The sequence below is a fragment of the Belonocnema kinseyi genome, chromosome 9 (assembly GCF_010883055.1).
Source record: "Belonocnema kinseyi isolate 2016_QV_RU_SX_M_011 chromosome 9, B_treatae_v1, whole genome shotgun sequence".
NCBI classification, from domain to species: Eukaryota; Metazoa; Arthropoda; class Insecta; order Hymenoptera; family Cynipidae; genus Belonocnema; species Belonocnema kinseyi.
In genome coordinates this window covers 60,478,342-60,490,983 of record NC_046665.1, presented here as the reverse complement: position 1 = coordinate 60,490,983, position 12,642 = coordinate 60,478,342, and the positions used below count along the sequence as shown (strand labels likewise).

At 34.8% G+C, this 12,642-nt stretch overlaps 1 protein-coding gene across 1 annotated transcript; it reads right to left on the bottom strand.

Annotated features, from left to right (window-relative positions):
* Nucleotides 1–10,380: 10,380 nt before the first annotated feature.
* On the bottom strand, nt 10,381–12,519 carry LOC117180562. Its single transcript, XM_033373057.1, has one exon. It carries the CDS (start codon nt 12,517–12,519, stop codon nt 10,381–10,383), a length of 2,139 nt encoding a protein of 712 aa, XP_033228948.1.
* Between the last annotated feature and the right edge of the window lie 123 nt (nt 12,520–12,642).

Sequence of the window (12,642 nt, the reverse complement as noted above, 5' to 3'; positions counted from 1 at the left end):
GAACTCGCATTACATTGAAATGAATTCTCTCTTGATTCTCCGAAAGTCTCTAAGATCAGAGAATTTAGAGAATTAAAGGAGAACTCAAATTTCGACTCGGGTTAGTTTTAAAATATTAATGGTAATGGAAAATGAGAAATTTTTCAGTTTAAAATCAGGGAAAAGTTTGGGACTGTTGAAACTGAAGTTTTGCGGACAACCTAGACATTAATTTGTTATCACAGTAAAATTTTTTACAGTATAAAAATTTAAATTACACGACATTTAGAAGCCTTAAAATTTTACTGATTTCAATTTTGACGCTTTCTTCAAACTCCGGAATTAAAATAGTTAGTCACATATAGGGGAAACCGCCATACAGTAGATAATGATTTACAGTGGATATTCTTATAATTAACTGGAAAACTGGCCTGAATGTGACAGAGCAAAATAGTAGATTATGTACTTAGGTAAAACGGCATCCGAGTATAAAACAACTTTACTGCTGTGGTGCATATGAAACTTTATCTGAAATAGGCAGAATAAGAGTTCTTTTTCTGGAAAACGGCGCTTGTTTGTACCGCATACACACGCGCGTGGGGTGACGTTAGAAATCCAAAATCCACTTTGTAGTTAAACTTAGGTTAAAAATGAATTCTTCTCACTCTTTTCTTTCACTTTTCTTTAACTTTTCTTTCACTTCTCATTCACTTCTTCCTTCTTGCTGTCACTTTACGTACCGCTCTTCGCAGTACAATAAAGTGCTATTTGACTGCCGCTCGGTGGGAAGACAAAGTGTGCTTCTTTTGCCTTTTTCAAATAAAATAAATTTATAACCTTCAACCAATTTTACTTCTCCATTATCCATACTTTTTACATAAATGAAACATTTTTGTGGCTCGTTTATACATTAGAATGAAAGTTTAAAGTTTAATTAACAATATCTGTCTATACAAAGCGTTCTTTCTTTATTGTCTATAAATACTTGGGGTCTTTTTATTTGGAATTAAAATTTGTAACAGTAGATTAACAACAGTATATAATCGAAAAATTGCAAAAAAATTCCCATAACAAAATATTGGCAGCTCTGCAACTATGTCTTGCAGTTGCTTCAAGTTACAGGTATAGTGTTTGTTTATTATGATTTTTGAAGTTTTCAAATTTAAGATTTTGTTAATAATAAGTATAAAAATAGTGTGAATTTGCAGCAAGGGTTCACTATCTGATTCACTGTCTGAAAGCGAGAGTGTAGTGTATTTCTTACCTTATTCTCAATCTGTATTAAATTCTTATAGAGATTCTCAAAATTCAGCTCAGATTGCCTGGAGTTCCGAGATTTTTGAGCCCCGCTTGCGAGCAGAACTCACATGGGATTCTGAAGACTTGGTGAACTTGGCGCCAAAGATTTCCAAGATTTCTCACGAATGCTAGATTGCTGAGAGATTTCCAAGAGTTACTCCAAGAGTTCTCTTCAGATCTCGCGCGCAGCAATCTAAAATTTCTTAGTGAATATGCACTCGATTTTATAGTTATTAAAAAGTGCAGAAATTTTAGTTATGTTATTTTACTTTTCTGTCATCAGTAATCGGGTTAAATGGTATAAACTATAAAGTATGGGAGTATGGACTGCACCATGCTTTGGATGTGTGGGTTTCTATCTCCACTGTTGTAAAAGATTATTAATAATAAAAGTTGATAACATTTTATTATTTATTACGTATTTTTATGTGCCTTTATATACCTGCGATATTTTATAGTTAACAAAAAACTTTTATTGTCTCATACTCAAAGGTTAAAAAGGAAAATCTATCTTTTTTCAAACTGATGCAATTAAACGCTCTCGAATTTTTTCCTATCTACTTACATGGGGTTTCCCTGAGGAACTACTCAAAAAGAAATCTTAGAATGCTGCGCTTGTAATCTTAAGAGAACTCTTGGAGGAATTTCTGGAAATCTCTAAAAAATTAAGCATTTTTGAGAAATCTTGGAAATCTTTGGTCCCGAGTTTAGCCAAATCTTTATAATCCCACGGGAGTTCTTCTCGCAAGCAGGGTTCGTAAATCTCAGAACTCGCGACAATAATCTGAACGAAATTTTGAAAATCTTTAGAAGAATTCAATACAGATTGTCGCATTCACAGTTTTAGGGTTTCCCGATTTCGTAGTGAGTAGACCCTTGGATTCCTCCTAATTACAAACATAAACAGTCTGAAAATGGTGTTTTACACATTTATGAGGTAGTTTCAGTGTTTCCACTGGTTTTTCCATCAAGGGAAGATATAAATGAAATAGAACGGTGGAAAATGAACAGCATGCGAAATTCGCAATTAGGCAGCTCGACGAATAATTAAAGAGAAAGAGCAAACGAACTACGCGGATTGACGCCGCTTGCAAAGCAAAGCAAAGCATATGGCGGAAATCATGCGACGCGAGTTTACTACGACAGAGCAGGTTACCTGAGCTTACGTGTTGCACGAAAGCTCGTCACTTACGCAGATCCTGACAAGACACGCGTCCGATTATTTAACCCGAGGCCAGCATATGTTTCACCCCGTGACCCTTGACACCCCCAAGTTCTCGCAATTAACCCTCGGCCAAATCTAGCCATCGATAGCCATCACTTTGAAACCGTTTTATTGTTCTAGGGCTGTCTACTTTGACATTTATCATTTCCATTACTGATTCAATTTTACTTTCGTAATTGCCATGGTTATAAAGGGAATCAATTTTATCGGGGACTAACCGAGGGCAAATCTTGCACTCGCCACACTATTTGACAATTTTTTTTTAAGGATAAGAATTTTTTGCTACTATTCTGTGATAAATTAGTCAAATGTAGGCGCTTCCCTCTCTCCTCACTCCTGACTTCCTCTTCACCAACTTCCCTGCGACCTCCTTTTCGTTCACTTCTCAAAGTTTACCTCCCCTCAGTTCTTTTACTTACCCACCCCTACTTCCCCTTTCTTTATTTTCCCTAAATCCCTTAACATAAATTCCCCATCCCTCACTTTCCCTACTTTTTCACTCTTAGTTTTCCCTTACTATCCCATCTCTTATTTTTCTAACTTTCCATAACCCTCATTTCTGTCACTTTCCCACCTCGGTTGATGTCGAGTTGCTGCGCGGTCAGGAAAACACACTCGATGGTGCCTTCCCCCTCCATGCTACTAACTTCTCCGCTTCTCGTCGTTCAAGAGCGGAAGGCTAAAGGAAAATTGTCGGTAGTTGACTTAACTAGTTTCAGTTTTTGGATCCCATAGACGTAGTTAAATGTTTTGTTGAAGATCTCATGCCTATCAAACCAGAAGATGAACGAGTTAATAAATTTTGTGATTATATTGGGAAAACTTACGTAGCAAGTAGTTCAAATTTCCCTCCTGAATTTTGGGCTGAATTTTCTCATACAACTACGCGTACAACATACGGTTGTGAAGCGTATCATTCAAAATTAAACGCTGAATTTTACACACCTAATCCGAACTTTTTCAATTTAATCAAGATTTTTAAAGAAATGCAGATCGAAGTCTACATCAAAATGAGGAGAGCAGCAACAACAAGAAAAGAAATAATCGAAAAAGAACAATTTCTTATCGATGCAATTTTGACATTCCAAGTCGATTCATAAATCGGTTTGAGTTCGTTCGTCAGGTTTCACACAAGTTTTTACCAGTTCGTTTATAAATTAATATTTTAGCAAGTTTCAGTAAAAAGTTGAGTTTAGTTTAAAGTGAAATAAATAGCTGAAATGTATGATAGGGAAAGATGTAGTTAATTTCAATATTTATTTCGCTTTATTGAGATAATATTTCATTATTATTATGTATGAACTCTAGCTGAGAAATTAATTAGATTAGTTTCGTTATATTCTAGTACTATATTGTTAATAATACACATTTCCTATCAATTTTTAAGCATGCCTGCATACAATTTTTTTTTACATTTTGCTGTTAGTCCTGTGCCTGGGTAAAGTGTGAAGGAAAATTCATGGGAAATGTGAGTTGATCGTTCTAGGGCGAACGGCGAGATAATCTGCAACTCGACATCAGCCTCCCACCCCACATGTCTCCTCATTCCCTTTATTGGTTCGTAAAAATACATTTATATCGATTAAAATTGATATCTTTTAGTAGAAAATTAATCTTCTTGGTTGAAAATTCAAATAATTGGTTGAAATTTGAACTACTTTGTTAAAAAGTCATTGTGTGATGAGGGATGCATCTTTTGAGTTACTTTTATGATTTAGGACTAATTATTTTAATTGAAATTTGATCTTTTTGTTTGGAAATTTAACTATTTTGTTAAAAATTCTTTTTTCTCCTTCTAAATTAATTTTTTAACTTGATGATGTCAGTATTCCACTCTTATCAAAGAGTTAATCTTTTCTAGTTGAAAATACAACTATTTGGCTAAAAAGATATCTTTAAAAATTAAAAATCCAACTGTTTGACTGAAAATTCATGCACTTTCTCGAAAAATGGTCTTTTTTGGTAAGAAATTTTTTAAAATTCAAAACATGGCTATTTTATTTTCAGACGTAAATTTATCTTTTTTTGTTGAAAGTTTATGTTATTGGTTAAAAATTCGACTATTTGATTATAAGTTCATATATTTTGTTAAAAATTCAACAATCTTTTTAAAAAGTAGCATTTTTTGTTTGAAAATTCGCGTGAGTATGCAATCAAGAGTAATCATATGTAATCTGAAATAGTTCTGTATATAAAGGTAATCCAGTATAATCTGATGTAAGCTGGCATAACTGAGAAAACTATATCGCATGAATTACAATATATATCGTAATTCCTGCGCTATATATCGAAGAAAATTTCCGATTTATAACCTTGCCTAGATAATCTTTAATCTTATAATTTCTCCATTTTTATTCGAGGTGTTGCGACAATTCCGACGCCAGCGCTATCCAGCGTTGTTTAACTTCATTCAATTTGAGAGAAATGGGGATTCCCATCTTTCAGTTACATTTTGCGTTTTTGCTAAACAATATTAAATAAGTTCTAATTAGTCTACAATAATGTGATTTTTTTCGGAGGATATATATCAGTAAGAACGAATTTTTTGTATTTTCTGTTGTTCATTCTACATGTTTTGGCGAAATTTGCCTACTTCAGCTCGACGCAGTCGACGAGTTTAGAATTATTTTCCTATCTTAGTGAATCTTTCGCCGAAATATGTTTAATCATTAACCGTTGCAGGTGCTCCTTGCAGCAAATTTTTACTTTTTTTTGTGGTTGTTTTAAACCTGGTGTTAATCTTATTCACTCATACTCTGCTTTTTTCCCATTAATGCTAAGGCCGCCGCAGCAGACGAGTGCAACAAAATTTAACTTCATTCTTTTCTGTGATATTACCCGTGTAGAAATATAAACGTGGGCCTGGCAAGGCACTGACCAGTTTTTCCTAGTTTTGGCGTGGCCCTGGTCAGGTCAACTGGCAAGGGCTATACATGGCGTGTAACGCTTTTACAGATTTTTGCCCTACTTAAGGCAAACTTGCCAGGGCCTGTCCAGTTTTTCGGAGCTTTGCCCTACTTTTCTAAATGATAATAGTAATAATGAAAAACTAGTTTTAGAAAATAATATTTATTGTATTTAGTATAATGCTCCTGAAAATATGTATAATATTGTAATTTTTCAGTCTTTGATGCTGTAAAAAACCCGTTTTCAAGACCAGTAAAATTTTAGAATATGCTTTAAATTGTAAGATTTTAAATCGTGCAAAAACTTGATAACTTTACTAAACTTTTAAATTTACTACAAAAAGAAAATTCGCTTTTTATCAAATTTAAACTGTATCAAAAATTATTCATAAGTTTAAAATTGACATGTATGGTATTCACTTAGAAATAAATTTTCAATAATTGAATATGAAATTGACTATCAAGCTTTCAAAAATACATTAGTATTTAATTTTGACAAATTTGACATTAAATCTTGAGTCAAGACCTCGTCCTTTTGCCCATAATTATATATTTTTTTCAATCTATTTTGCCTTCTCATAATAGGTGGATACTCGAAATCTCTCGAATAAAGGCAACTTTGTCGACGATTTTTTAAATTCAATAATCGTATTTTTTGTTCAGCGTCTTGAATAGTTTTTTAAAAAAATGTTGGATAGGGACGGTTTATGTTTAAGTTAATGTTCTGAAATCTAAAAAATGCATTAAATACACCTTTTTGCAACTTATTTTAATGTAAATTTCCATATTTTTAAAAACTTTAGCAATAAAAGAAAAATTGCACATTGCATACGTCTAATAAATATTATAGAATTACTAATAATATATTTCAAATTCTTCTTGGATGAGAACAATTTTAAAAAATTTAAATAATTAAATTTTTATTTTTATGAACACAATGAAAAGAAATTAAGTTCTTGTCTTGCACGATGTTTCTTAACAGGTATTCGACCTAGGTCTAAAGTGTTTTTTTCTTTTCATATTAATTATGTTTCAGACGTCAGCGTATAAAAAATTTATAAAAAGCTATTTACTGAAAATAATACTTTTAGCATCGATATATATATAACCTCACCAAACATTCAAACTAGGTTAGGTTGACCAAAAGTCCCTTGACGAGCGCGATATCACAGTTGTATTGCGTAACAGAGTATCTCTCGTGAATTCCCGACTTGGGGCAAGCTTCCGCAAAACACCATACAATTTTTTTGGATATATTATTCATATGTAGGAGTCATTTTATTATTTTTAATTTGGAACAACAAGAGTGTAGTTATAGTTAATAACAGATATTTATATTTTAATGCCCTATTTGAGCCCCACAATAATTTAGTTACTTTCATTGAAAATAGAAAAACTGGTCTGGGCCATGCCAGCGCCAAATTTTAAATGGTGCAAAATAGGGAAATTTCTACACGGCTGGTACATTATAATATCGTACAAAGCTTCGGGACCTAATTGCACATTATAATATTGCATTTTCTTGCAATATAGAGGTTTTGCGATATCATTGTGCGATGTCTTTTTCTTCGTGACATTATAAAATTTACACTGAAACGTATTTTGAGGAGTTGTTTCCAGCTCGAGCTACACTGTGCAAAATTTATGTTGGAAACTCCCACTACATGTATTAGATGTTCATTTCCGAAACGTAAGTTAACGTTACAATACATAATGTTATAGTTGTCAAATGCTGGCATTGGTATGGTACCTCATATGGATTGGAATTTGATAATACAACTCCCGTAATCAGTCACACTCCTGTATAATAAATTTAAAAAAATTTTTAATCATTTCTCAAAACACTTGTTCCTGGTGAAAATTTTATGGAATTAAAGGAATTCACGGAATTTAAGGAATTTGTGGAATTCACAGAATTTACGGAATTCATATAACGGCCGGAATTTACGGATTTCATGCAATTCACGAAATTCACGGAATTCACGGTATGCAAGGTATATCGATTCAGGGAATGCGAGGAATTTATGAATTAAGGAATTCACGGAATTAAAAGAATTCATGAAAATCAAGGAATTAACGGCATTAAAGAAAATCACGGAATTCAAAGAATAGACGGAATCTAAAGATTTTACGTAACTCTAGGAATTCATGAAATTCCGGAAATGCACCGAATTCATGGACTTCACGGAATTTATAGAATTCACGAAATTAATGGGAATGATGATATTCATGGAAGACGCGGAATTACACTACTCCTTTTCCCTATCGAGTGAGTCATGCTTACCCCGAAAGGGAAATGGCCTAATGGTGTAGCATGTAAGTCACAGAATTCACGGATTTTACGGAATTCAAGAAATGCATGGAATTCACGTAATTTAAGCAATCCACAGAATTGAATAAGTTAATGAAATTCAATAAAATCACGAAATTGATTGAATTTACGGAATTGATGGAATTCGACGAATTCACGGAATTCAAAAAAATCACGAATTGGATGAAATTCACGGAATTTATAGAATTCAACAAATTCACGGAATTCATGAAGTTGAAGGAATTTACGGAATACGCGGAATGAACGGAAATGACAAAATTCATGGATTTCGCAGAATTTAAGAAATGCATGGAATTCACGAAATCCAAGCAATACATGGAATTCGCGCCATTCATATTTCGTGAATTCTATGAATTCCGAGAATAGATTGAATTCCATGAATTTCACGAGTTCCATAAGTTAAGCATATTATGTAAATTCCCTAAATTACATGAATTTCATGAATTCTATGAATTTCATGAATTCTATGAATTCAGTTAATTTAATTAATTCCATGAATTTCATGAATTCCGTAAATTCATGTAATTCCTATAATTCCTTGAATTAAATTATTTCCGTGAATTTTATGAACGCCATTTGTTTCGCAAATTCCTTTAAATCCGAAAATTCCGCGAATTCTGTGATTTTAATCAATTCCATGAAGTCGTTGAATTCAATAAATTCCGTGAATTCAATCAACTTTGTGAGTTTATTGAATTCCATAGATTTCGTGAATTCCTTCATTTCCATAAATCCGTTGAATTCTGTGAATGTCATGAATCCGCGAATTCCTTGAATCTTGTTAATTCCACTAATAGAGTGAATTCCGTGAATTCCTTTAATTCCGTGATTTACTTGTGCACAATTTTCGTCTTACAAATGCTCTAATACATGTTTTGGAATGCTTAATCGTCACTTCACGATTTACAAGCCTTATAATACATGTATTGCAATTTCGTCATTACAATACCATGTTTGCAATTTTACCGTACGCTTGTAGGGTAGGAGTCTTGTAGAAGTGTTGCAGAATTGCAACCATTTTCGACTGTGTAACTTTCGGACTAAATATAATTATTATTAAAATTTAGCAGGGTTAAAAAGCAAAGTGCTACTTTTTTGGGTAGAAAAGTCGTTTATAGAAATTTGTGACGAAGAGTATCAGTGGAATGATAGCCTCCTACAACGAACGTATGATCAGTGATGACTTTGTGAAGCTCTTCGCCTAGCGTGATTAATAGACAGATTGAACTTATCATATGAATTCCTTGATCTCCGGTTATATAAAGAGTTTAGAATCAAATATATTACGCTTAACTCGAAAGAGATTTGACAAAATGCTATAATAATAATGATTGATTTGTTCCCGCAGAATACGAGCGAAACCAAAAAAAATCTTGTGACCCATTCGTAAAATAATTTTTTATAGTATTACTTTCATATTAATAATGCAAGGGACAGGGGTTAACCACTCTTGAAATCTGGTGTAGATCTCCAATTAGCTCCATTAAAATTTTTAAAATACATCCGACTCTCGGTTTAGGTACTTGTGGTTTAGTAATTCCTAGAACTGCTGGCTCACACAGTTTCTCAGAGCGCGGGACGAGAGACGGTTGCGAAAAATTCTTTTTGGATACCTTAGTTCGTCTTTAGATAGTGTTTGATACTCAATTTTTGTCGGTTGATAATCCAAATTTTAGCCAATATAAATCTTTTTTAAATAGTTTTACTTAGGCGGAAGATTTAAATACACAGATTTCTGGCAATCTTTGACGAAACCGTTTAAGTGTTTGTTTCTTTTGTGTGAAATAGATAATTAAAAGGTTTTGAATACATTTACAATCTGTTAATTAGAAAACATGAATAATACATTGGGCAATAAGAAAATGGAGGAAATCTACTTTAGAAAATTAATACTGCGTGTTTTAAAATTCAGAAAAGCTCTTGAAACGAAGGATGTACAAGAAGAAGTGAAATCGCTGACCCGAGAAGAGAGTCCTGGAGACGAAGGAAAGTGGGGAAATTTGGAAAATAGGTGGGACTGAAGTTTAGCATCATTGGTGGAAATTGAGAGGGTGGAGATAACAGTTTCTTCTCTAAAATTTGGCAGGAAGGGATGGCGTGGGAAATTGCGAGAAAGGACCGACGGATGGAACAGACGGGACTGCAAGGTCAAAAGGGTGATAACAATTAAGGGCCTAATCTAGGACCTTCAGCTGTACTGAGGCCGACCGTTTCTTTAAGCGCTGGATTGAACGTGCTTGGCATAAAAGGAATAGGCTAACTCGTAAATCTATAAATCTAAAATTTTCAAAGCGAAGAAAATTCGAAACTCAAAGTATTTGAGATAACATCAATCCCTAAATAAATCCTAATTCTTAAAAGTAGAAAGTACAAATTTCCCGAGGCATCCTCTTAACAGCTGTGCTCACACTGCTTAGTGGGATCAAAATACCTTTAAGTGTTTCCGAGACAGAGAGAATTTGTCGAAGAAAAGAAAATTGACCAAAAAATTATAAATAAAATTAAAATGAATATACAGAATAAATATTGTTACGACGTAACATGCCGGCTTCTTTTGAGCGATTGACGTTCGAAATAAAATAATAAAAAGTCGTGAATTAAAATTATAGTTAGAATGTATAACCGTAGAATGTATACATTTAGTCGATGGGTAATGGATACAATGTTTTCAACGCACTTCTAGCGATACCAGATTTACCCTTAAAAGTTACTTCTCGGACGATTCCATCTTGTCCAGGGTGAATCTCGATGATGCGTGCGAGACTCCTCTTCAAAGGGGGGAGATTGTCTTCCTTGACAACCACAAGAGTCCCGATAGCGATGTTGTCTTGGTGAGTCGTCGATTGCCACTTGCTGCGTGCGATCATCTCATTTAAATATTCCTTTTGCCATCGGTTCCAGAAATGCTGTCTCTTTTGTTGAACCAAGTCCCGACAGTTTAGGCGGTATTCTGGAACAAGACGTAAATCTTCTTGCGGTAAAGCAGTCAAAGAACTCCCAATCAAGAAATGAGCTGGAGTGAGTGGGAGGATATCGTTAGGATCGGAAGACAATGGGGTGAGAGGACGCGAATTGAGGATTGCCTCAATCTCAATGACATATGTATGCAGTTGTTCATACGTGAGCAATGTGTTTCCAGCTATTCGAACAAAATGATACTTGAAGGATTTTACCCCAGCCTCCCAAAGACCTCCAAAGTGAGGTGCTCTAGGCGGTATGAAACGCCAATTAATTTCCTTACTTGATAAAAATTCCTGATCTTTATTACTTTCAATCATTTCAGTTAACTGCTTCGACACTTTCTTTAAATCATTGTTCGCTCCAACAAAGTTCTTAGCATTGTCTGAATTCATAGATTGTGCAATTCCGCGACGTGCAAAGAAGCGTTTTAAGCAGGCGAGGAACGCGTCTGTCGTTAGGTCACTTGCTAATTCCAAATGAACATCTTTTGTAGCAAAGCAAACGAACACCGATACGTACGTTTTTATTTTTGTCCTATTGCGATGACGATGCTCCTTTGTGTAAAATGGACCACAAAAGTCAACGCCCACATCAAAAATAGGTTGTGTTAATGAAAGTCGAGTTTTCGGTAAATTTTCCATTAAATAGTTTACTTCACGTGGCTTCGCTCGGAAACACGTGACGCATTCTCGAATAATGAGTCGAGTCGCATTTCGTCCATCAATAGGCCAATACGTCTCTCGAACTCCGTACAATGTTGCATTCATTCCAGCATGTAATTTTTTAAGATGTTCATCCCGGATGATTAATTTCGTGACGTGATGATTTTTAGGGAGAATGATCGGATGTTTTTGGGACTCAGGGATCGGGGCCCGATCTAATCTTTCGCCGACCCTAATTAAACCATCGTCTAAAAATGGATTCAACCGGAAGAGACTGCTTTTCTGATCCACTTGTTTACCTTTAGATAAAGCCCGGATTTCTGAAGAAGAAACCTCATATTGTGTCCATTTTAATATTATACGTGATGCTGAATTGAGCTCGTTTGGTACAAGTGGACCCATTTGTCTAGAAGTCTTGACTCTAATCTTTACATTTCTGATAAATCTCACGCAATACGCGATGACATGTTGTAGTTTTTTAAAGTTGCTGTATTTTATGATAATATTAATACCTGCTTGAGTAATCTTAAACGATACCACGGTTTTTGGTGAACGTTTTTCTGGGACCTCTGAAAGCTTGAAATCAAATTGAGGCCAATTGTTTTCGTGACAACTCAACCACTGCGGACCGTGTGTCCAAAGAGTGTTAGTTAAAAAATCGTGAGGACCTTGACCGCGCGATATACAATCCGCGGGATTATCGAGAGTGGGAACGTGTCGCCAGTCTGTAGGCTTAGTCGTTGCTTGAATTTCGGAAACTCGATTAGCTATGAAAGTTAATAGTGTGTGAGGTGGAGAATTTATCCAATTTAACGCGATCGTCGAATCTGACCAAAAAACCTTCTTCGAAAAGTCTATCTGAAGAGAGCGAATCGTGGAATTAAATAACTGAACGAGTAGTGCGGCGGCGCATAACTCGAGTTTTGACAAGGTCATTGTTTTGAGCGGAGCGACGCGTGATTTAGAGCATATGAGCTCACAATGGTAATTTCCGCGATTATCTGTCGAACGAAGATACAAACAAGCACCGTACGCCTTCTCGCTCGCGTCGCAAAAACCATGCAATTGGCTGTCAATCGAAGAATTGAGAACTATACATCGTTGGTATCTCACAGTATTAAGTAAAGGCAATTGCTTCTTATACTCTAACCACATTTCATGAACCTAAGGTGAAATTTGATCGTCCCATCCTAACTGATGTTTCCACAGCTGTTGAATTATAATTTTGCCTACAACAATGACGGGGCCTAGCAACCCTAGAGGGTCAAAGAGTTTCGA